Here is a 25,866-nt window from a genome sequence, read left to right on the forward strand (position 1 = left end):
CCCCTCCTCCTTCCTCTAACGCAGTTTTGCTTACATGTCAGGTTAGATGCCCTAAGTGCAAAGGGAAATTTCACAAAGATTTTTTTAATGGGTCACAGAATTTTGAAAGGCATTTTTTTAGAAACCTTTGCATAGCCATGAATTTCAGTCAGGGAGTGAAATGTAATTATTCAGAGGAACCTTCCCAAAACTAGAATGTCCTACTGAAAGATTTAAAATACTCAAAATCTACTCTGTAGGGGAGGAGCTACTCTGTCTCCCACCGACACACCCTCGTGAGTGTTTGGGGTACTCCTTTACTGCGGATTCTAACTACGTCTAGACTCACTCTCAAACGCTAATAAAGAATGTGGGAACACCTTAAAAGGTGTGGTTCAAGAGTATTCTAAAAATTTAAATGAAAACTAATTGGTTTTCCTTCTCTTCAAACTTTCTTTCGATAATTTGCTTCACTCTGTGGTCACACTAAGCACACATGAAGGGACTGAAAAATATACTGGACTCCCTTTTGAAATCATTTTCCATGTGAGGCGTAAGGGCTGCCTCACAGCTGTCCAGTGTGAACCGCACAATGAACGGAGTTTGGGGGGCTCACGGGGCACGGTCAACAGGGGAGAGAACTGAAGAGACAGGGTAACAAAGGCAGCCCTGTTGAAGAGAATCATTTTCTTGGCCGGTCCAGTCACTGCTTTCCTGTCCCCGCGCTCTCTGCAGGTATAAGCCGGTGGCCGAGACCCTCCCAGGCGCCGAGATGCTGTCCCCCGAGGAGAGATGCCGACTCGCCCTCCAGCGGTGCAGGTTACAAGGCTGGCAGGTTGGTGACCCCCGAGCTCCTCCCAGAGCAGTTTAGGGTTTTCTGTGTGTGGCCTGAGTCATCGCAGGGAACCAGCAGTCTCACCCAAAAAAACCGATCGCTCTAATGTGTTTGGCAAGGCGAGGCGCTCATGCACTCCTGGTAACACAGCAGTCCTTCTGATTAGCCGGTCTCAGCAGCAAACACAGGGACCCAGGGGCTCTGTTTAGGGCGGGGGGTTCTAAAGCGCCCTCCGTTTGCCCCCATCTCAGACCCCCACGATGACACTGAGGCTTTCTGGAGTGTCTCAAAGGTAGCGGAAGTCAGAGGAGTCAAGTCAGGGGACCGAGCCTTGGTTTCTTGGCTCTTCTGGGAGTCCCCCAAGTGTTCTTTAAGACCCGGGCCTCCCAGGCACCCCAAGTCCTGTTTGGGCTCCTTTGTCCTGTTTCTCTTTGCCCTGCTTCTCACCCACCACGCACTGGAAGTGTCACTGCCCCTCCAACCTCCGTCAATGGCCAGAGCTCCCTAACTGTAAATGTCTGACTGCGATCCGTCACCCTTGTGGCTGGCGGGGTCGCCAGGCTTCCAGGAGGACGGAGTCAGAGGAGACTGATTAGCCAGGGACGCCTCCCTGGAAACACGAGGGCTCAGGCAGTCTGGACTTGGTTTAATCCCTTAAGAACCTAGAATGCCGGCGTGACCAGTGTGAGGAAGGGGAATTTGAAACGTAAAAGAACCAAGAAGGAAACGTCAGCACAGCCTGGGAAACGGACGACCGTCCACAACACGAGACATCACTGGAAGCTTCGAGCTCTGGAGCATCTGAAAGCACACAGGTGGTGAAGAGCATGGTGCTCATGGCTTTGGCAAAGCGTCACAGTTACTAGAAAGCAGACATAAATCCCAGTTTTTTAAAACGTAATAATGAGACGGCATCTACAAGTGAAAAGGTTGGTAACTGACGAGGCCAAAAACAAGTGCCTCACTTCAGACATGACGTCAGCAGGAGGTCTGAATTACCTACGTGTCTGAAAGTGGTCCAGGGGAGGCAGAGCACGGGGAGTATCCGGAGTGGCACTGGCGCCCGCATCCGTCTATGACGAGGAACTAAGAACCTAGAATTTTAGCATCAATGAGTCATGGTTTAATTGTCTGTGCCGCCCAGTCTCTGCCTTTATTATCTTTTCCCTTGTTCTTTCCTTTTTTTTTTTTTAAACTAATAATGGAGTTGAACTTTAAATAGCGGTCTGAAGGAGGGCGCTTACAGTCTGTAACAGTCATGGATGCACATCCGTGCCAAAGGACTGGATAAAAAAGGAGGAGGAAGGAGGAATCACTAGCAGAGGATGATGTCAGCGCACTGCTCTGGAGTCGGTGGCATAGGACGTGGGGTTCTAGAACGGAGTTGTTCGACAAGCCGTAGGCAGCTGAAGTCATTTCAACTGAGTCACTGTCGGAACTTTTAAGTCAGTATTCGAAGAGTTGTGGTTTGTGAATATATGTAACACTAAGATTTTCTCACTGCATTTTCTTCTTTAGAAAATACTCACAGACAAGAAAGATTTATTAAACGTTGAGAAGGAAGCTTGAGTTGTCGAGGAAAAGTGAGGGGCTCTGGAACAGTTATTCCACTAAAAGAATGCCAGGCAGTAGCCACAGTGCCTGGCCGCCCGTCAGTCCCCCGACTCACCTGTGCGGGGTGCGGGGTCAGACGTGGGGGGGCTGGGAGGCAAAGCAGTGCACCCACAGCTGCCATGCCGCCCGCGTGCCTGCGTGCGCGAGGTCCCTTGAAGCTGCAGCTGAGGACGGTGTTACACTGAAACACACATGGGGACTGAAAAAGTGCATCAAAATAAGAATTGGGGAAGAGCTCCCATTTCATTACACTAGTTCATTTTCCCTCCCTTTTTACCTCCCCAAAGGAGGCCAAAAATACGAGACAAAGTGAAAGAAAAGAAAAGTATTCATTTTGATGATAGTGTTTGCTTACACGATCGGTACTGAGTAGTCAGGAAAACCTGCTTTCTCCAGCTTCTTTCTTCAGCTTCTTCAAGATGAAACCTTTCATGTCCTTTATGCTATAAGACAAATCATTGGCTTCATGGAAATACAGCTTATTCATATTTCACTTTTGTGCTAGTCAGACGGCAAATGAATTTTTAAAAAACCATGTATTTCTGACCCAGAAAAGCCAGATTCCTTTGTTTCAAAAGCAAAGCAACTCTGTGAAATGGGTTGAAAGTTGTAGGAAGAGTTGCCACCCCTCCTGTGGGAGGGTCCTCAGCACAAGGAGGAGATGGGGGCTATGTGAAGCAGGAGCAAGGTCCTGGTGGATGGTCCTCCGAGGCGCAGCGTGGTTCTCAGACTGCCAAGAGACACAACGCACGTTTCTGTGAAGCAGCCAGTGTTCATCCTTCGACTCTGAATGGTTCGCACAAGATGGACTGGAATTCTTTTCCATAGTTTTTAGGAGCCTTGCCAGAACCTACAGTGCCTGGAGTCACCTTTTGCTGCGTGAATCTGCATAGATTGTTAGCTAGAAATTCAGTTCCCTTTCCTAAAAATGGGGTCCATTCACTGTGGCCCTGACGGGCCTTGGAGATCTCTGGAGGCTGCTTTCTCCCTCCTGGGCGCCGATCAGAGCCAGCACAGGGAGCCTCTGATTGTCAGGGCCAGGGTTCCAGCTCTATCTTCCTTGTTCTTTCGCAGGTTATAGCAATTCTGTACGTGGAGGTGAACATCGGGGTTTCCTCCTGCTTCAGATGAGGCTGGGAACCTCTCTCCTCCAGTGCTGTGCGCATGTTTACCAGTCCACGCAAGCCGTCTGTTTATGTGGTCGTGGGTTTGAGTCAGTGCGTGAGGCTCTGCAATTTCCAATATCTCATAAATGATGATTCTTTTCATCCTTGGAATCTGTTACAACTATTCAGAGGGTTTTTTTTTTTTTTTTTTTTGCTTTATTCAAGTTACACTTAATGACAACTCCATGCAGAAAAAGCAAGGTGGGCAGGTGAGCAGTAATGACCTCATTTCAGATGTAAGAAAATAGAATCTTAGAGATCAGCCTACCATTGGAAGTACGCTGTGTGGCTAACACTTCTCTTCGGCGGGAAGGCCACTGTGCTGAGACCAGGCCACGTCTCCTGCGCTGTGTTCTTCCCAACACCTCGCCTCGACCTGCATCCTTCTGCGTGGCTGTCCTCAGAAATCCTTCCGTGTGGTTGTCTTCGGAAGTCCTTCCACGTGGCTGTCCTCGGAAGTCCTTCCACTCAGACTGCAGGGCTTGAAGGGCCGAGGTCACGCATCATGAGCTTTGATCAAAGGCACGGGCAGGCTCCTCCGTGAGCCGGAGCAGATTGCTTCCCGTCGCTGCTGTCTTCTGTGTGTTTCTAATTCCCCCGTAGACCGAGGGGAAACCAGCTGGCCGCTTCCCGATTGGCTGATTCTGGCTGGAATCTTTCCTACTCGGATGGTCAGCCCACCGACCCTTTAAGAGCCAGGACTCTCAGAGGCTAGGTCCTGACTGCCTCTTGCAAAGAAAAGAAGGTGGAGGAAAGGGAGGAAAGGGAGGAAAGGGAGGAAAGGAAGGAGAGGAAGTGGGATCCAGGGAGGAGATGTTTGACTTTGTCCAGTGTTTATGGTCAGTTCTACTCTGAGAGCCGAGACTTGGGTGCTCCGGGCGTCCAGAGGGAACAGGAGGGGTGGCGATGGTTCACGGTGGAGATATGCGTCTGGGGCATGCTGGCCCCCGGGTCCCGGCTTGGGTGAAGGCAGGTCAAGAACGGTCCCCCTAGACCATTCGGCAGCGCCCCCCCCCCGCCCTCGCTGGCAGCCCCCCCGCCACTGGCAGCACCCTCCCCCGCTGGCAGGCCCCTCCCGCCCCCACTGGCAGGCCCCCCGCCGCTGGCAGCACCCCCCCGTTGGCAGCCCCCCCCCCGCCGCTGGCACCCCCCCTCCCGCCCCCGCTGGCAGGACCCCCGCCGCTGGCACCCCCCTCCCGCTGGCAGCCCCCCCGCCGCTGGCAGCCCCCCTCGCCCCCGCTGGCAGGCCCCTGGCTTTGCCACAGCCGCGCCCCCGCCCTGCCCTCTGCTTGCTGCCACTGCTGACGTTGTGCCTCTGACAGAGTTGCCGCCTGCGTCTCGTCCAGCGGCGACAAGCTCATGGCAGGAGGCTGCGTCTGCCCAGTTTCCTGCTCTTTCCCCAGCAGGGGACAGAAGGACGTACAGCAGACACTCAGTACGTGTTTGCCAGGCCAGCAAATCAGTCTTTGTCAATGAAAAACCACCAAGCCTACTCTATACTTTATATGGATATGCAGACGTCTGTGAATTGTTTTTAATCTGGAGTAAGTCACAAACACCTAACAGTGCTGATATCTGGAGAATGGTGTTCAGATGAGAGTTAAATGGTATTTGAGCTTATATCTGTGTTTAGAAGGTAAATGCATGTGTGCCTTACTTCTGTAATTAAAAATGACTTTTGAAATATGTAGCCACTACACAAACACAGTTTAAGTGGAATATGGTGTAGGGTCAAATTAATTATTTTAAACATTTATGAAGAAACTGTAAATCACACTGACTGAGCTTCCCTAAAGCATTTTGGTTTCCAAATAACAACTCACCTGTGGTGCATTTCACACCACCGGCCCTTACTTCTCAAAGGAATCTGCACACAATTCGAACCGGTAACCACTCATTTCGGCAAACTCACTCATGCCCTCGCTCCCTTTGCCACATCTCCGCTTTGCTGTAAGGTGGTTTTATTTCGAAGAAAAGTGAATAAAGCATGATGTAGTGATGGCTGGGAAGGCATCCTGCTTGGTGGTGACTTGTTCCTGTTCACAACGAAATGGCACACTTTAAAAATACAGTGGACTAGTCAGAGCTTTGTCGTTATTTCAGGGCAGAATTTAAGTAAGTTGTTCTAAAAGGAATAGCAGGTTCTTGAAACGCTCTGAGTGGACTCTGCGTGCCTTCCGGGACTGTGTTCCGTCTCACCAGGTGTATTTTTCTTTATGAAACAGAGAGTCTATTAATTACTTCGTTTGTGGAAAAAAATCCAAGTAGTTTGAAAACAAGTTAAATTAAGCCACTAATTATTAACCTTCTGCTATTTGGGGCTTTCTGAATTATTCGGGTATTTTATTTCTCTAAATAGATACATTTTTAATTCAGTCCTGCATTAAGGTACGTTTGAAAATAACCCCTGCCGACTCTGTGCATGTTTTTATTGACGTGCAATTGATTTACAACTGCGTTCGTTTCCGGTGTGCAGCGCAGGGATTTGGTCATATATACATGCATCCTTTTTCCTATTCTTTTCCGTTATAGGTTATTACAAGCTGTTGAATATGGTTCCCTGTGTTCTACAGTAGGAACTTGTTTATCTGTTTGCATAGAGTAGTGTGTATCTGCTCATCGCAGCCTCCTAATTTATCCCTCCCCACTTTCCCTTTGCTGACCACACATTTAATAAGGTTTTTCTGCCCTGATTTCCTCTAAGCCATGGAACAGTGACTGGCAAGCACTTAGGCCCATGTGGAACATGCTTGTTTTGCAATGTTATGTCATTTATGTGAAGGGAAAGCTTTTGAAACTAATTCTAAGTGGAAAAGTAAATGGTAGAATCTGATTTTCACACATTTTATAAGAATCAGCTGGCTATAGGAGGATTTCTTCTATGTAGTTATTCGAATGCTATATTCACGGTAGAGCCATCTGGAGGGCTGACGAGCAGAGAAACAAATCTGTCGGAGCTGGTTCCCGCGACGGTGCCCCGGGGGGCGCTCCCGCCCCGGCACCGGCCGGCCAGGGAGGGGCCAGGGCTGGGGAGCGGGCGGCCCCACCCAGGAAGGCTTTCACAGCGGAATGGTTCACTGTCTTTCCAGACAGGTTTCTAGAACTGTGGGGCAGGGGCAGCTTTGTGGACAAAGAAGAGTGTCCTTGGGCAACTCGAAGCAGGTGTTCATGACCCCTGTTCCAGGACCTCCTGGAAGGAGATGTTTAGATGATAACCTTAGCAAGAGTCACGTATCCTTTAACACTGCAAGGATGGGGAGTCAGATGCAGGAAGGCTTCCGGTGACTCATCCAGGATGCTACAGGCAGGAAGTGAGAAATGAAATTAGAGCTTTAACTGTATCTCAGCTACCCACGGGAGAGGGGTATGATGCTGAGTACCGTGTGTGTGTGTGTGTGTGTGTGTGTGAGAGAGAGAGAGAGAGAGAGAGAGAGAGAGAGAGAGAAAGGGAGATAGACCCTGAGAGAAAAAACAAAAGGCAAAGTCCAAATTTAATGAAATTTATTTTTCCTGTTTATGTTTATTCATTCACAAAAAGTAATTGCAATAATTATTTTCTTCATCATCATCCTCTAATGCCATTTTCAATTCGATTTTGTTGCCGGTCTTTGAAGGATTCACTCCTCCAGTGCGGAGAATTGCAAGATCAGGATTTTACCATAACATTAAATAAACTCAGTTGGATGAAGGATTTATTATTTCATTAATCTAAAATAGTCCAGTAGGGCAAAGATAATAAAAGTAAGAGCAAGAAACTGTTAAAGTTTGAAGCACCCGCCACTTTCTGTACATTTTCCAGGACAAGACAATTGTATTAGGGCCGTTGGTGCTTATTAGAACAATAAATTAATGGCTTATAGGCTTTGTTTTATTACTCAAGGAGCACTTCACAAATCAACTGGAAGGTGCAAGCTAGAAAAGAGTCTGTGAAATTACTCCTCTTCTCATACTCCTCCTCTTTCTCTGGCATTATTAATGTTGAAAATAATAAAAATCAGCAATCTGAGAGTATCTCTTGGTACTGTGGGCATGATATCCAGGAATTGCTACATATATACTTATATTTATTTCCTTTTTTCTCTTGTACTAAAGACATATATACACACAGATGTATGAATATAACTTTGTGATAAAAGCACTCCATCTTCATAAGAAACTTGAAAAATAGAGAAAATTAAAGAAGAAAATATAGATCACCCATAATTGAACTACTTAGAGACAGTAGTACTCCAAATGCTCACTCAGTTTTTAAAAAGAACATTTCAGATGTTTGATTCTTGGAAAGTATGTCTCTTTCCCTTTCACCGTGAATTTTATTGAGGACAAACAGGACTTCTCTTTTTTTCTTATATATTGTCACACACGTGTGTGTGTTTCACTCTTACTTCCCCTGGGTCTGGGTCATAATAGACACTCAACCAGTGTTTGTTGAATGAATGAATGAACCGACTTCCCAGCTGTTATCACACGTTCCTTAGGGACCCACAGTCAAGTCCTGCTGATACGTGTGATGGTTTCTTTTTTAAAGCAATTTTGTTTTCCCTCTCAGCTTCATTGAACAAAAGGCCAAGTGTAGTATCTGGCACTCAACAATTGTGACGTGAAAACTGCCTACTCTTAATCCAATTTTCATGCCTTAGAAATCGGTCTGCCTTCCTCCGATTCCAGGTCTGTTGATTGAGCAAGTCAATAAACGTGTACTGAGCCCCGTTTTTGTCCTGAAGTCACACGAGGCAGTTGTAAGGTGACGTTAAGGAAGAACGGTGTGTCCCCCAGCACAGGGCTTAGGTCTAGTCAGGGGGTGGGGGTGTGGGTGGGCCATAAGCAGTAAACAGATAGTTACAGGTTGGGGTCCTGTAATCCCTCACCTGGAGGGAACCACTGCAGACCCCGTGATGGCCAATCACAGTGTCCCTAGTTCAGGTGGCAGTGATCATAACAGGTGTCTCCAAACCCAACAGGCTCTGGCTGAGCTCTGAGGGCAAGAAGAAGCCAGTGACATGATGGGGCAGGATGCAGGGTTCGGGTGGGAGCAGGGAGTGCCAGACCCAAGGGGGAGGCGGCCAGGGAGAGCTGAGGGGGGCAGGATGGTGGAGCCCTGGGCACCGGTGAGAAGGGGAGAGAAGACGCCATAGGGCAGTGTTCCTCGACCTTTGTTATCTCAGTGTCGCCCTCCTCCACCCAGGGAGAGAAATAAGTCAGAGAAAAGTCCTGGGAGACAAAAAAATTCTTAGCTGTTACAGTGGCTGGTGGCCCTTCAGTGAACAGTCTTCCTGGACAACCTGGCCTCTCAACAGCCACTAGGAGGGTGGCGGCCACGTCCATGCCGAATCCAGGTCCACCTCTCCTACACCGATCTAGTCTTCGTGTCCTCACTCAGCAAGCCCTCACAGTCATGTGCCACGAACCCTGTTGCTAAGAGGCTTTTTAAAGCACATCAGGAACCAACTTCACTCTCTGGGCAGAGTCTCCCGGCTGAGATGGGTGCTCAGAGGAACGTGTGCAAGCAAAGCGCAGTGTTGTACTTCAAGTTCAACGTGGAGCCATCAGTAGGGTGTCAGGAGGGTGTCAACGTGATCTGGTTTATGCTTGAGACATGAAAAAATGTACTGTTGGAACACAAGACCAGAGCCGGGAAGCCAGGCAGCGAACCTAACGGAGTAGTAACCCAGGTGGGGGGGAGCAGCGCGGGCAGGGCAGGGGCCGCTGGGGCCGAGAGGGGGTGGCCGGGACCCTCCCGCTCGGCCCGTCCGGCGGCTGACCCGGCGTTGCTGGCGTGGAGGGTGCGGTCCCCGGTAGGCCAGCCGGCTAGCTGAGCCCGGGGCGCGCTCCGGGCCTCCCTCACGAGAGGCAGCCCGGCGCACCGAGGGCGCGTGGGACGCTCCGAGCGGGGAGGGGCCTGGCCCCCGGGGAGGTGAGCGCGGATTAGCGCGGCGGGGCGCACGGCAGCCGCGGACACGCCACGGAGCAAGTGTTTGGGGAATTAGGAAAGCGAGGTAATTTTTTTAAATATCTACACGCACTCTTAAGGATGAGCCACGTAAGACCAGATGCCCGGGCGAAGGGCTGGGGGCCTTCCCCTTCCCGGGGCAGCAGGCGCCGAGGGCCGCGCGGGCCGGGGGGCTCCCGAGTCAGCGCGCCCCCAGCCCGGGGGCGCGGCACCGCCTCTGCTGCTGCTCACGCGTCACACACGTTCCGTGCGGCAGGTGACTGCCGTCCACACCACTGAGGCCGTTTTGTTAGAAAGACAGACTGAAGGCGCTTCGTGCATGAAGGTGGTAGCTTACCCCGTGCGGCGTCCTCTGAGCTTTTGGGGCCAATCGGCCTCGTTAGGGTTTGGCTTTGGCTGCTTCTCACAGTGGGTCGCTCTGCGAGGAAGACAGGGGCTTTCTCTTTTAAGCTTTCTTGACCACACTGATAGGATTCCCGTAATGAAGTAACACGCAGGCTCCCATAGTGAGTAATTCACTGCTACGCTCAAAATAGTAGTTTTATTCCTCACTGCTTGCTGTAGAGGTCAGACCATTCTAGGTGAGAGTAATTAATTTTCCTTAACCTGTAATTATATGTAATTCGAACCAAACCACCTTCTTCAAATACCAGAAGATACAGCGCTCTGCTAGATGCGTGTGGCTGTAATTATCTTTTCTGTGCTGAAGCTAAACTTCAAGAATAGTCTATTTATAACAAAGAGAAAAGAACTTGTGTTTTAGTACAAATGTATCATTTGAGGATGTTTAAAAGTACATTCAGAGCCAGACTGAACATTAGAACATTTCTACCATGAAAATGTAAAATATCAAAATATTAGTAATAAACAGAAATAGACAAAATAGTGGTCTTCTGTGGAAACTTCAGGAATCAAAGATGCAAATGGGGGAAATATGTGAATTAAATCTGGAAAAGATCGATTTTAGTTAAAATGGTTGTTTAACTGAGATTCCTGAAAGGATAGACCATGTTCTATTCATCCCTGTGGTCCTAGAGCTTGGCACAGAGGTTGGTATTAGGAAGGCCCTTGGCAAATGTTTGATTTATGAATGGAGGGATGGAGGGATAGAGGAGTGTATAGATGGGTGGATGGAGGGATGGATGGATGAATGCATGGAGGGAGGGATGAAGGGATGGATGGACAGAAGGATGGATGGATGGATGGAGGGATGGAGGGAGGGAGGGATGGATGGATGGATAGAAGGATGGATGGTTGGATAGGTGGGTGGATGGATGGAAGAGTGGACAGAGGGAGGGATGGAGAGATGGATGGAGGGAGGGACGGATGGGTGGATGGATGAAGGGATGAATGGATGGATGATAGGTGAATAAATGGGTAGGACAGACAGATAGTAAGGTAGGTGGTTGAATTAATGTGAAGCCAGAAAACCAGGAAGGAGATGAGATACAATGCACATAAGCACTATGTGAAATGATGAGCAACCAGGAATGTGTGAAGGACGGCTCACAGCGAGCATGTGGACATGCTGGGGTTTGGGGGGCTATTTCTGTTTGGAAGGGATTACCTGGGAGGTACAGAAAGTATGTTGCATGATGAAAGCAGAAAGAACTATGTTTTAAAGGAGCACAGTGACATCTCAGATCAGCAGGAAGAAAAACAAGTCTGATGGGAGAGTGACACAGACATCAAAACACATGAAAGTGTGTGTTGTTCTTATCATTGTCAATAAAGCTATTTTAGAAACCGAACAGACTGACACTGGCAGGGCACTTTAAGAGGTACCAGGGCATCTTGTTTGAAATTCTAATATTGCAGTGAAAGAAGCTGACTACTTTTAATGCAGTTATGATATTATGTATCTTGGCTTTAAACAGGACATATCTATTTGAATAGTGCTAATGTTTTTAGAGCAAGGGACATTAAACTTTTTAAAGATTAATTTTTTTATCTGTAATAACAAAGAGAAAGCATGTTGCAGGAAAAATATAAGCATTCCCCATAAACTGTTTCTCATTAAAATATAATTAATAAAGTATCATTAATGAAATCCACGCAGTAACTAGAGACCCAGACACAAAGCAGGACAGCTGACAACAGTGGCGGCTGCGGCGGCATCATCAGTGAGAGCTCTGTGCGTCAGGAGCTGTGGGCCCGGGACCTCGACTGCACAGGTCTCACATGGGTTGTCTGCTCTCAGGGAGGAGGGGTGGGGGGGCGGGATAAGGGTCAACGGCACCTCTTTTAGAGGAGTAAAAAGTGTTAGCTCTTCCGAGGTGAGGAAAGAGCATATTATGGAGGGCTGTGGACACTAAACCCAGAAGCATGCTTTTGAGCTTACAGGCAGTACAGAATCAGTGAAGGTTCTGGAACATTGACAAACTGGAGGCTGTATGCAAGGTGAGTCAGCGAGCAGGTAAAGAATTAGGGGACGATGTAAGCGCTAGATTTGGGTTTGCAATGATCCTACACCAGACTGTGATGGCACCAGAAATACGGAATTTAACATCTTTGTTTCTTGAACAGTACTAGGTGCGTTTCTATAAAATGAATGAAGCCATATAGTTTCAATAGATTTAACTTTTTAAAGATCAAGTCTTTGAAATAAATTAAAACTCACATATCTGAGTTCACATTACAGCTAGTGTCCACTCAAATCACTTTCTTTGAAATTCTGCTTTCCCCATTTTATCATTCCGTCTGCTTTCTTTCACATATTAAGATATGTGCAAATTATGACCTTTATATTTTTCCAACATTATCCTAGCCTACAGGTATTTCACAGTCAAGCTGAACGTTCAGACAGGTGGACCAATAATGACAAAACCAGGAATTCAGTGGTATTCTGGAGATATCTCACAGTCTATTAGTGACATAGATAAGCTGTTTTAATGAATTTAATATTATAAGATACACGCTAGACTGAGGGCTCGCGAAGCAATCTGTGTTTTGGAGGATGAACAGGAGCTTATCTAGTAGATGATTTAGAGAAAGGTATGAAGGAAAAATAAACAGTCTATGTTAGGCTGGAGGTGGGAAAAGCAAGTTCCCATTTTGGAACAGTAAGAAATATGATTCAGTTTGAGAACAGATAAACTGGAATGTACTGAAGAAGGCTCGTGTGATAGGAAGTCTAGTAACATTTCAAAAGAATCTGAGTGTTATCCTGAAAATCATGACCTGCTATTAAATAATTTTAAGCATGAAAGTAACATAATGAGATTGATGTTCAGAAAGATCACTCTGAAGGTAATTTTGCCCACGATCCCCCAAACAGCCAGGGGTGGTCACGTGGTAGGTGTCCCTGAAAAGATGAGGCCAGTGATGCGCAACCCCTGCCCTGGAAACAGGAAGCGTGGGTCCCTGCCCTCCTCCTCTGTCTGCATCTCTGTGATTGGAAGCAATCGGTGAGGAGTTGGAGGCGGAGGACCCCCAGGGGCCCTCGCTGTCTCTCCAGTTCAGCCTCCAGGCCACCCCGCCCCATGGCAACGGTCCATCCAGCCCTTGTTTGTGCTCCCACAGCCTACACCTCTTAAAAAAAATCCCTGAAAACTGGAAAACAGGAACTGAAACTTACGAAGTCATCAATGACAATTTTGCTTAATCTTTAAAAATCTGTCACTTCAAAAAGAAAAAAAACTAATTGTTTTCTAATAAAAATAGCGCTGACTCTAATTCACAGATGGTTTACTTTCACAGGAGTCAGGATGACAGTCACGTTTTAATCTCAGATATGAACACTCTGCGTCAGGGAGGGCACGGGGAGGGAGGACGTGTCAGCCTCTCCTTGTCTGGCTGTGAGAACGTGTTTTTGTAAGAGAATGCAACCCAGATCAAGACTGTTGGTGATCTGAACGTTTGGTCTCAGGCAGGTGAGCCTTAATTGTTGGATTTGATTTACAGCACTGACTACAGAGTAACTGTACGTGAATTCATTACATACACAAAATTAGACTCCTAGTCAGTGTCACTAATAGACAACGTAAATCCCTGGAAAGTTAGAGTTCATGTGATCTTGTCCGGGTTTTCCTGGTAAAGATAGGTTCCTAGGTTTATGTCCCACTAATCTTTACCGTCGGTGAGAGCAGGGGACTGAAATGTATTACTCAGAATGGTTTCTGAGGAAGGAATCTGAAATACTGCTAAATGGCTAATTTCATTCTTTAAGGACAGAAGAAGTGTTGACGGCAACCATGGCATCTCTAAAAGGCCGGCAAAGCCAAACAAGTGCTCAGATTTCTAGTGAGCATCTCCGAATATAGGTCGTCTACCAAGAAGTCATACGGTAAACAGTAAAAATTAAAAATGAATGAATGGATGGATGAGCGAGCCTGCTGAAAACTGTGAAGTCGACCCGAGTAGCTGAGTGAAGAGTCTGTTAAAACCCCCTGGCTGTGAATACGGGCACAGCACCCGGCCGCTGCCTCGAAGTCTGCAGCTGTGTCTCCGCAGGACACTTGCAGCGTGGATTCAGCGTCCCCCCCCACCTCCTGCGACTCAGAAGCCCAGAAGCCCCCCTCACTTACAAAGCCCTTGGTTCTACTGCGGGAGGGAGAATTTTCATGGGCATAAGTACCCCGGAAAGTCGCCGGCAAGAACGCCTTTTTCCTCCCTCGGAGTCTGGCCTGACTCACAGATCGCGTGTGAAACACTCAGACCCCCTCTTAACTGCCACTGTCGGCTACTATGAAGTCTCTAATGTTTGGGGAGAAAAACCCATTTCATCCATATTTACTCCCCTTCCGAGTGAGCGCCCATCTGTAAACTGAAAACTGGCTGTTCCCTGAAAATACTCTATTACAGGGCTTCTCTTTCACTCATTCTCCTTGTGTGAGTTCAGGGGAGGGGTCGGCTGAGTCATCGCTCCCCAGCCTCCTGTCCTATGGTTCTTTCTCTCCTTCCTCCCGTCACTTAGTCTATGGCCTGTCGACTTCCATGACTCACCCCCAGCTCGCTGAATGACCTCAGGGTCTGGCTTCTGTCTTCATTGTCCATCGCACCGTATTTCCATCCTTGACGACATGATCATCTGTCGCTATGACTCATCTCATACCAGGACTTCACAATTCCTCATCATCTGTTTCTAATCTGAATCCACCTTCCCCACAGTCCTACCACTTATGAAGTTCCAGAATATGTCCTCATAATCTTCAGGAGATATAAATATACATGTGTAATGGCAAATGCACGGCATGGCACAATAAGAGAAATAAAGAATCATTTACAGGGTGCTCTGGAAATACAAATGAAGGTCATCCAAACCCGTCTGGAGGCAGAGGAATGGGTATCAAAACTCCACTCCTGGAAGTGGGTGAAGGGTCGACAGCAGTCAGCTAACGGATTAGCGACAGCCGTAGACTCTTCCAAACCTAAGTCGTTCGTTGCGTTACAGTGTCCGCCCCATGAGGCCAAGCCCAGCAGCCCATTCTCCAGCCACATTTCAGCAGGAACTTTATAAATTTCAAATACAATTTCAAAATTATTTTTATTAAATGTAGATAGGATCCTCTTTAAATCTTCCAGTGTGTACATGTTGTTCGCAGGAAAATGCCCACATGTTTCCTGGAATATTCTTCACGATGTGGCCACTACTCGGACCTACAGTCTCTTCCCTCGTCGCTCTGCACACGGCTGTACATCAAGAGACTTTGTTGTTTTCTGCTCCTTGCCTAGTTTTTCTGTCCCACGTTTATCTCCCACCATGCCTGGAAAATTCCTGATTGTCCTTCAAGACTGACCAGCTTAGACAGTGTGCATCTCAGTGAGTTCTGGCCCATCCTGGTGAGCACTCCCTCTCCGAGGGCCCGTGGGCGTGGCTCTGGCATCACCCTGAGCATGCGCTCCTGCTGGGTCTGCTCACTGCTGACCCTCCCCAGTAAACGAGGAGCTCTTTGAGAGGGAGGACCTCTTCCGTATCCCCAGATCTAGCACAACTCTCAAGATAAACCTACTTTGGGTTTTGGATGGTTGTTAGAAACGTCACTAGAAGAGATCTTAGTCATCCCGTCCTGCAGTCTTCCTGCCAAGGGTCTCTGTTGAATGAAGGGGGTAGGATTAGAACCCAGTTCTCCTGTCTCCATGCCGGTGGTCTCATCCCTGGGGCGTGCCCTGCCCTGTATCAGCTCTCCCAGTGGTCACTGCTGATTCTCCTCATCCTGTAGCTTTGGTGCCCAAAAGTCTTCTGGAGTTTCATTTTGGAACCCAAGTTTGCATGGATTTCGCTTTTGGGATTCGGGTTCCTGCAGTGAGTCGACAATGAACAGAAAGATGACACGCTCCCTCCTCCCCAGCACCTGTCTCAGATCTGCTCCGCGGTGCACACAGACAGGACCAACTGTTCTTCCAGTTGGCTGCCAAAGGAAGTCAGCAGATGGGAAGAAAAAAGAAATGAATTGTGGAAAATAACTAGGAAGAGAGAATGGCAATACAATGGGGAAAAAGTAACAATTCTCTGTGGCCACCCACTCCAGCGACTGTCTCGGATTTCAACCGACTGAAAGAAAAGGAAATGAAGAAGCACATGTGGTCAGCCAGCCCCCCCGAACAGGAGAGCGGTCGAGAGCGCACTCAGTCCATCCAGCCAACTAGCCTGGCTGCCAGGACACAAAATTCCGATCTCATGCAAAAGTGTGTTTCAGTAAGACAACAGATCATGGCTATGGGGAGAACTAGATGGAAGGGTGAGGCATGACAAGCTATGCTTGGAGTAAACTCAGTTTCCCTACAAAGAGCCTCACAAACCATCTCTGGCCAAGCGCTCTGAAGGCAAGTCTGAGCGATGGGCCGTCCCGGCACCTCACGGTGTGTGCGTCCGGGCCCACTTTACATGTCCCTGTGATGCTGACACAGGCTGTCCTGCAGCCCACGCCTGGGGACACATGTGCTAGTCGTCCTCCACTCTTCAGGATGTTTGTCGCGAGCGCCGAGGGGAGGACTGTGAATGCACCACGAGGTTTGCCCGGACAGTCTGCTCCTCATCTAACAGAACCTCGCCTCTGACTTCCATGGCGTCCCTCGGTCACAGTCCCAGGCTCTCCTGCAGTTACTTGCGTCTGCACCCCCCCCCCCCCAGAGGCTGTGAGCATCTCTGCGAAGGGCGTGCCTCACACCTGCTGCGCTCCTGTGAATTCCTGGAAAATGGGTGTGACGCACAAGAAACCTGTTTTCACGATGCACGGACGTGGCTTGTTGTCACATGTTTTTGAGAAGTTTCTTTGGCAGCTGTCTGTATCAATAGCACATTTGGACGGGCTTGCCCAGCACCGGAGCTTTTAGTAAAAAGTGATTTGGTACATGCTGAAATTCCCTTTTTAAAATCCTAGATGAGAATATTCATCGTACAGCCCCCGGGTATGCAGGCATTTGGGGGACGACTGCTCGGGGGCGACTGTTGAGACTTTCCACTTCTATGCTGAGCTTCTGTAGTTGCAGATGCGTAAGCTTTTGACGTATAATATACATGGTGTAGTGGAAAACACAATTGCAATGATTCTGTGTGTCAGCTTTAAGTTGTGTTGGTTTTGGTTTTGGTCTTTTTGTGTGTTCGCGTTTCCTTTTCATAGACTCAGCCTCCCTGCTTTGAGTCAAAGAAAGAAAAGGATTGTGAAAGGCAAGACGGGGTTTAGCCCTGGAGTTTGGGAATTCACTCACAGGAACGGTTGACTCTTCCCACAAAGGGTCAGGGCCAGTGTTTGTCTCTTGCACTGCACGGTACAACCATAGCTGCAGCGTCTGGGTATTTGCAACCATTAGTGACCGTGTACGCACAGCAAACATGCTTATTAGGAACAAAACCTTTGGGATTTTAATTAAATGTAATAGTGTTAAAAAAAATAAGGATGATGTACTGGAATTAATTTTGTTAGCTTTGTTTCTTCTAATCTTCTTCTGGAAGATTCTCTTGCCTGATTATTTCCTCATCATTATTTAGGCATCTTCATGCTGTTAAATGTTTTCCTGTTGTTTGCATTCTAGATCGGAGTTCGCAAAGTGTTTCTGAAACACTGGCATGCCAACCAGCTAAATGACTTGTGCCTGCAGCTGCAGAGAAAAATTATCACCTGCCAGAAAGGTAACAACTCCACACTAACGTTTCTGAACTTTGTTGAGGTGTGAAATACAAAATCATTTAGTGCACCCCTGAGTTTAAATGCTCGTGATGGCTGCGTTATAGTGGACCCTGACCCAGCACTGTGTCCATCTGTCCCTAACCCGGGGGTTAGCTAGGGTTAGAGTTAGGGTTAAAGTTAAGGTTAGACACTACGTTCCGGCAAATAAATAAATTTAGGACTTTAGGGAGCTTTATGGCTAAGTTTGCTATTTGCCTCTCTAAATCAGTGTGCAGGCTCGGCTCCTGCTTTGTTTGGATGTCATTCCGTCTGCAATTCTGTATCAAATTTTCACCTAAGTCATGATTTGGAAGAGGGGATACACATATCTTTTAATTTATGCATCCCTCACCTTGAAAATATTCATGCCTGTTGATCCTTCAAGAAGCACAGGACAAGAGGAGTGTGCCTTTCAACCCACAGTGAGGGAAAAACCAAAACCAACCAACAGCAAAACCACGTGGTCCTCAGGTGCTGCTGTAGAGCCGGCCCCCGGGTCCGCTCGAGTTGGAGGACTGCCACCCCAAGCAGCCAGACCTCCTCACTGTCATTCTGCGTGTGCCTTGGGAAAATCCTTGCCTTCGTTTTTCCTTCGTGAAGGGGTGATAATGTTTGGGCTGTTATCTTTGATAGCAGACAGTATCTATTTCATTTTAACTTTGAGGGAGTCCATGTAGAATTTTTTTTTTATTGAAACCCAAGTGACCATCGAAAATGAGTACATTTTAAAAATCATAACTGTGCCTCCCATAAAACACACCTCAGGCTGCAAGTGGGACCGCTGACAAGACCAGCGCTCGGCCCCTCGGCCACGGGGTCAGCTGAGAGTTCCCCCGGACCCTGCGTTACACGCACACAGGGCGGGTGTCAGATTCCCCTGGAAATCCTCCTGCGTGAAGGATGTGTATGTGCCCTGTCTTCCCTCAGGGGTGCCCACCAGAGATTTCTCTCGTAGTGGGTTACAAATATTAAATCACTGTGCCCTACGGACCTGAAAGACAGGAAGTGAGCAGGACTCTGGTTCCATCTTCACCTCTAATGATAAAAATCAAGAATGCTTTTTGAAAAAAATGGCATCAAGATAAAAACCGTAACTTCCCATTGCATCAATGAAATAATGGCTATCAAAGCATTTTTTTAAATTACAGGCTCTTCAATGCAAAGCGTTAATTATTGATTTTTATTTTTACATTTCTTGGAGCCGTTGCTTCAGTACTTGGGGCTAGTTTGAAATTTCCTCAGAATTTATATCATCTAGAGTCATTTCCAGTTTTTCTAGAGTTCTCATTTTTTCTTTGTCAATATTGGGTGGAAGACAGCTGTAACTTTCCATCTTAAATTTAATCATTTCAACTTCAAATTATTCCTAACAGAAGTTCCCCTCTGACTGTAATGCATTCATTCCATCCTCCATGAAATTATCAGAAAGAACAAGTATCAATTATCTATTTGCGGCAAATGTATCTGTATTATCTCTTATAAAAGATACCACGTTTTAGCAACTGGTATAACAACTTTAAAGGCTTTTTGAAGACTGGTAGCATGAAGTGTGGGAAAACCAAGTCAGACGCAGGACAGTGGATTCCTGGGTAAACACGGAGCCAGTGAAGGTCCGGCTGTAGTTGGAAGTCAGAAGCCTGGCGGGTCCACGTTAATCTTCCCTTTATTCCAAGAGATTAAACGTCTTGAATGTACCCTCACCTTCATTTTCCGAAAGTCAGTGTCTCAGTTTGTCTTTTTAATGTAAGAAGAACGAGCAAGTGAGCAGGCCAATTTGAGTTCTCTCCCTCGGTGTGCCTGTCACCTGGTTAACATTTCTGCATTTTATTCCGCATTTTGTATTCCTGAAAGTCTGATGGTACCTTTGACTGTTTAATTATTTTCTCTTTTAGATTAGTTCAGCACGGCTGTTTTCACAGTTGATACAACCACATTTCGAAGGAACTAAACATTTAGTATTGCCGTCTGAAAAAAAAAAATGCATTGTGAGTTTTAGATGTCTGCTTATTATTTGCCTCTGAAGACATAAGTATAGAAAGTTGTACAGCTTTCCACATCCCGATCAAGGAAAGGCGTCTGAATATCCTAGACATGCAGATACGCGCGCAGTTGCCGTCCCATAGCCAGGGAATATTTGAAAGCACTTAACGTTTTACAGGGATGTCCCCTCCAGATGTGAATGAAGTGGTTTTCCCTGCAGCTATAGCTCGTCCCTTAATCCAAACAACTCCTTCCACCGTTAGAAACTTACAAGGGATGCGTCCTAGCATCAAGTGGCCCGAACCGGAACTCCTCCCCCGGCACCTGTCACGGCCTCCCTGAGCAGGGGTCGTCCTGCTTCTTGAGTGTGCCCAGGGGCTGAGAGCTGACTCTCTTTCCCGGGAGATGCTTGATGCATTTACAACCTGTGCTCACTGTTAGGAAGTTCTTCCTCATACTGATCCCAAATGTGCTCGCCTGCGACCTCCCTGTTGAGCTCTGCTCCCTGAAAGCTACAGACTGCAGCTACACGGCCGGTCAGCAGAGTTTGGTCTCATCAGGACAGAAATTTGAATCCACCTCTAGCCTCTGCCGGTTGTGTTTACCTGGAGTTGTTTTCTTAGCCTCACTAAGCTTCTCTTCCTTTGGGCACAAAATGGAGACACTGGAACGTTAATGATCATTGAGTTTGTGCCCAACAAGATGGACTAGAGTTCATGGCAGTGTCTTTAAGTGGTGGGCGTGATTTTAATTTTCAAGTCTTAACACCTGTTACTGACATATCAGTGCTTTCAGAGTGTCTTCATTTACCTGTTTCCCCCAGTGCGTACATGGCCTTCTGGCCCTGCTTCCCCGGAAAGCAGGAAGGATGCCCCGTATTTCTACACAATCTCTTCCTGGGGTCCTAAAGGCAGTGTTAGTCTTTCTAGGAGTTGAGTCACAGTCTTTTTTCAATTGAAGTATATAGTCAGTTACAATGTGTCCGTTTCTGAGGTGCAGCACACAGGCTTGCTAATAATACGTGTGTAGCGTCTGCAAAGCCTGCTTCGTGAGCCTCAGACGTTTCTGTTAGAATCTGTTAGAACAAAGTGTGATCAGTACATCCCCAAAGGGTCTGGTCGGAGCTCCACCCAGAATTCTCTGGGTTTGGACTTTGTTCTTTCCCACTGATCTGAATGCAGTCCGTCAATGTCCGGCCTGTGTTACCACAAGAAATGTGGTATTATTATAATATTACCTGCACCATCTCATCCGGGGTGAGGACTTTTGCCTCTAGTGTTATCATCACTGAATTTAGGTATCTCTTTTTAACACAAGATTAGAGTGTTTCAGTCAAGTCCTAGTCTGGGTTCAATACGCTTTATTTCATAGCTGCCCGGACATGAATGTATCAGTGACTTCTGTTGCTTTCCCTCTGGGTTTCTTGCTTCTGCTTCTCACGTCTGACTGACCCGTGATTGTGTTCTTTTGCCAAAGTTATAAGAGGGTTTTTAGCACGCCGGCATCTGCATCAGAAAAGGAGCATCACACAGCAGGAGGTCACGTCCATCAGGAGCTTCCTACAGGTCACAGAGGACATGGGGCTGAAGACCTACGACGCCCTGGTGGTTCAGAACGCCTCGGACATCGCCCGCGAAAACGACCGGCTGCGGCGCGAAGTGAACGCGACCTTCCACGAAGAGAAGGCGGAGGCCAGGACCACGCAAGGTGGAGGAGCTAAGAGGTAAGGCCAGACTGTGTGCGCCTGCAGCCACCCCTGTAGCAGGTCCCGTGGAGCTGGAAGATGCCGAAGGAACTAGCCCTTGACCCAGAGTTCATCAGATGTGCTGGCACTGAGAGGAACAGGCCTGTGTGCAATCACGGTGTGTTAGGTGAGACCCCCTGACATCTGAAAGGATGCTTTTCCTGGGCCTTCCTTCCATGAAATAGATGCTCTGTGTGCTAGTTAATCACATAAAATAACTGCTTCCCCTACAATGCTTGCCTCTCTTACCATCTCAAGCACAGTTTTAAGGCATCTAATATTTCTGTCTTAGTGAAAATATACAGCTGGGTTCTCCATCTTTATGCAAGTGTCATGGATATAAGGCTGACTCACAGGAATTTCTGAAAATCTGAAGTTCCCCAGAGTGGAGACGCCACGCCAAAACCGTGAGCGTGGTGAAATCAGGCAACAGTGGCATGCGCTGCGTTTTCCTGGGGAGAGGCTCACATCTTTGCCAAGGAGGAGCACTTTGGAGAAGGTGTTATTTTGAAGTTCACGGATGCTGACATTGGAATAGACACGTGGGGCCCACCAGGCCCCTCTCTGCTTCAGCGCTCTTGCCTCTCCGTGACACCCATGATTGACAGCCCTCCCCGGGAGGCCAAGGACCTGGGTGCTTTCTGCCCTAATTTGCTGTCAGGGAGATGTTTGTTTTTCCCTAGGAACTTGGTAAAGTCTAGTGGTTTCTCCCGGAAAACAGTTCCCCTTCGCCTTGACCGCCTGTGTCAAAGGATTTTTTATTAAAGCGGAAATGGTGATGTCTCTCACTAATTAGCTTCAAATATCTCAGTGATTAAATACTGAAAAAATTCCCTTTGTACGGAAAACTGTAATTAAACATTACAGGGAAAACAAATTATCCACTGAGTGCCACGCTTTCATCTTCAGCTAGTTCATTTTCTACACGGGCGTCTGACTCGGCCTCACAGTGGATCCCAGCCCTGCTGGTGCCCTGCTGCACAGAGATGTAATTACAAAAACAAACGCTCAGAGACTGCTTGTAAAAGAGCACATTGGCATCTCCTTGGCACATGATCACATTGACATGTGAAGCCAGAGGAATTTTTTTAAACCAGGTAACTATTAATTTGATATGACTTCCAGAATAATATTTATTATCCTCTCTGCTGGAGCTAACCAGCCACCCCAATTTCTCAGTTTCATTATGTATTCATTTGCCTGATACAAAATTAAGTGAAGAAGCATCTGCCTATTTATTTATTGAACACCCGCAGTTCCCTGGGCACGGGGCAACCAGGTGGAGTAATAGAAGAAAAATAATAACTCTGCACATAATTAAATAATTGCTGATGGAATTTAGGTGGCAAGGAAAAGAGAGACAGGGAGAATGTGAGTCTCTGATAGTTTGAAGTAAAGTGTGTCCTCCTCTGCAAGGGGAAGCAGTGACGGCCTCCAGCATCTGATGCATCAGTAACTCTCTATTAAGATGGATTTCCCAGAAATTATCATTCAGATCGAAATTCTGGCATTTTGATTTGCTTAATAATCAGAGTGTGAACAATTCCTTCAGCCCATGCCTGAGAGCACACGTGGCCCTCCTTGAGACGTCTGCGCTTGTGTGAGATGTTTTTTAAGTGCTCGTGATGAGCGTCCCGCGGGCGTGTTTATCCTGAAGCAGGGCTGGAAGGGCGGGGCGGCTTTCCCCGGTGTGCCGTGACCAGCAGGCCTCCTCCAGCCGCTGCAGGAAGCTCTTTACCAAAAAGCCTTGATTATGTCTGCTTGAACTGGTTCATTGTTACCGTCTGAATAATGCATCTGGGTCTCTCTGGTGGGGCCGTGTTTCTGCTTCCTACCCTCCTCCAGAGCTGAAGACAAGGGTGGACCCAGGCACTTCCACTGCAGCTCCGTCCCCGTCCCCATGGTGGTGGACAGTCTGGTCCAGTCCCTGGCTGGCGCGTCCACCCGGTCTCCGTCTCTGCACTCGGTGTTTGGCCTCGATGACAGCAGTGGCCTCCCGTCACCACGGAAACAGCCTCCGCCCAAGCCAAAGAGGGACCCCACCACGCGGCTGAGCGCCTCCTATGAGGCTGTGAGCGCCTGCCTGTGGGCTGCAGCCAGCGACTCAGCAGGTGAAGGTTAGCCTCGGGAGGGAGGGAGGGAGAGAGGGGTCCACCCTCGGAGGGAGGGGTCCGCCCTCCCCCCCCCCCCCGCCGCAGGGAGGGGTCCACCCAACTCAGTCGCAGATGCTTGACTTTCTTCCGGTCTTGGAGTGCCCGTGGCAGTCATGTTGCCCTAATATATTTTTAATAGAATTAAATCCATTGTCGGCTTGCCAGGGGCCCTTTAATCGTTAAATATAAATAATATTTATTCAAATCTCTAAGCCTCTTAGGGAAAAGCTACTTATATATCATTTCTTTAACTCTCATCCCAACTTCAGCATTGAATGAGGAGCCTCAAACCAGAATCATTCAGAAAGTGTTATGGTAATGCTTAGGTGGAGAGGTAGAAGAAATTCATCTCTTTGGGGAGAAGAGTACAAGTGTGTGTGTTTTAGCATCGCTGGTAACAAGGACAACGACAAAAGGGGAACATGACGTTAGAGAAATCGTCTGGAGGACAGTCTTCAGGTGCACAGTGATGGCAGCTTGGGCAGAAAGCGAGGGCTGTCCACAGAAACACGCCTTTCTCCCGTTCTCCCAAAGGACTCCACAAACCAGGAGGGACTCGGAGTCCACGCGGGTTGTGCACACTCCCTGAGAAAGCAGGCTGGTCCCGTTTCCACCAGTAGTACTTGCGGACCAGTGCAGTGGATTTACAGTGCATATCTCAAAAAGATGGGGAGAAACAGGAGACTGGGGGGCATATTGGGGAAGGAAGAACCACATCTCAAAGGCTAAGCCTGATGAGATGGGAAAATGTGAAATAAAGACTCAACATGGCATGAGAAATGGAAAAAAAACAATACAAAAAAAAGATCGAAAGTTTCACTGTATGGAAGATGGAGGCCACCCAAACCTGAACACCAAATAAACCCTAGATTTGGACAAGGAGGACTCAAAATATCCAGAAAGTCTAAAATTGCTTTCAGTTTGTGTGCACAGGGAATGTTCACCTGTCCTAGAGTTGAGATTTCGGAGAAATTCAGGTGCCAATGTGTCACATAGGTGTGAAAGGAGAGAAAATATTGAGTATAAAGTTGAGTTCTCTCATGTGCAGCCCCAAAACAAAACAAAACAACCCCTCAGTTTAAAAAAGTCACTCCAGAACCACAGGAGATAAAAATCTATATAAAAGCAAATGACAGGGGGGAAAAGTGGTTACAAAGAGGAAGCAAGAAAGGCCACAGGTGTAGAACTCTGAGAATCCAGCTACTGCGAGAAGGCGCTGAGCTCCTAAGGCTGCTGTTTACAATACGTGATCTGACCATTAGATTTGCAAGACTTCTATATAAATTGCAGGTTCTCAGAACCTCATTTCAGCTCCCATGTGGCTCTGAGATGCTCTGGGTGTCTCCCAACCAGCCTTGCCCCAGGGGACCTCACACTTCAGAGGCTGCTGTTGGTTCCTTTTTTAGCATCTGCTATGTTTGTCCTTCCTCCTCATCCTGCTTCCCCTGCAGCCACCCATGCACCTCCTGCAGCTGCGGGCAAACTCCTGCATTTGGGCATGTGCTTTAAATGGGCCTTTAAGGATAAAAATTCACCTGATTGATGGGATGGAGCAGGTGCGCCGGCTAGTTTTTGTAGCTTAGGAATCAGACTTAAATTCAGATCAGCAGTGCCTTGGATTTCAATAAGCAGGTCGTCAGCAGCGGCTCTGGTCCCACCTTCCTGCTGAAGGTGTCCAGAAAGTCGCAACTAACCACTTGTGCCATTTAAATTTAAAATAATTAAAATTTAATAAAATTTAAAATTTAGTGCCTCAGTCCTTAGTTCCAAGTACTCAACAGCTGCAGGTGTGGAATTTCCCATCCTGCCAGAAAGTTCTAGCAGACAGCACTGATTTCAAATTCTTATTTCTATCACCAGGGCAATGCTGAGTTTTATTTTTGTTTTTGTTTTTTTTTTCTGCGCCTAGTAACATGTCCCACAATTATCCTTCTTCTGCAAAAGTTAGGGAGGAAATCTGTTCATTGATAAAAATGCTCTGTGAACACTGTTCACAAGAACAAGAACCACCAGTAGAGTTCAAGACCTTTTCCTTCACAAGCAAAACTGCTGATCCATTCAGAAGGTTGTCAGGTGAAAAGAGATCCGCGGAGAATGAAGGCCAAGAGCCTTGGAGGAGCCCGTGGTCGGGGTGCATTGCAGTCCAGCCCTCCACACGTGCCTCTCCCTCAGGTTTTCATCCAATAAACACGGAGTCGTAAAACAAGGCGGGCCGGAGGGCTTGGGTTTTTTTCACTATCTTTGTGCCTGAAAAGCTGGAACCAGTTTTATGGGCCGGTAAATTTTAACACTTGTTTGCAAACTGTTAACAAGCTGGAGCCAACTATTTGAAAGCTT

At 47.5% G+C, this 25,866-nt stretch overlaps 1 protein-coding gene across 1 annotated transcript in view; it reads left to right on the forward strand.

The window, feature by feature from the left end:
* MYO16 (myosin XVI) overlaps nt 1–25,866 on the forward strand; it is a 437,386-nt gene that overhangs the window by 350,558 nt on the left and 60,962 nt on the right. The window contains exons 28-31 of the mRNA XM_074378522.1: nt 715–814; nt 17,519–17,615; nt 21,109–21,355; nt 23,222–23,493. Of these exons, the coding sequence (XP_074234623.1) occupies nt 715–814; nt 17,519–17,615; nt 21,109–21,355; nt 23,222–23,493 (716 nt within the window). The remainder of the gene's footprint in view (nt 1–714; nt 815–17,518; nt 17,616–21,108; nt 21,356–23,221; nt 23,494–25,866) is intronic.

The sequence above is a fragment of the Camelus bactrianus genome, chromosome 14 (assembly GCF_048773025.1).
Source record: "Camelus bactrianus isolate YW-2024 breed Bactrian camel chromosome 14, ASM4877302v1, whole genome shotgun sequence".
Taxonomy (NCBI): Eukaryota; Metazoa; Chordata; class Mammalia; order Artiodactyla; family Camelidae; genus Camelus; species Camelus bactrianus.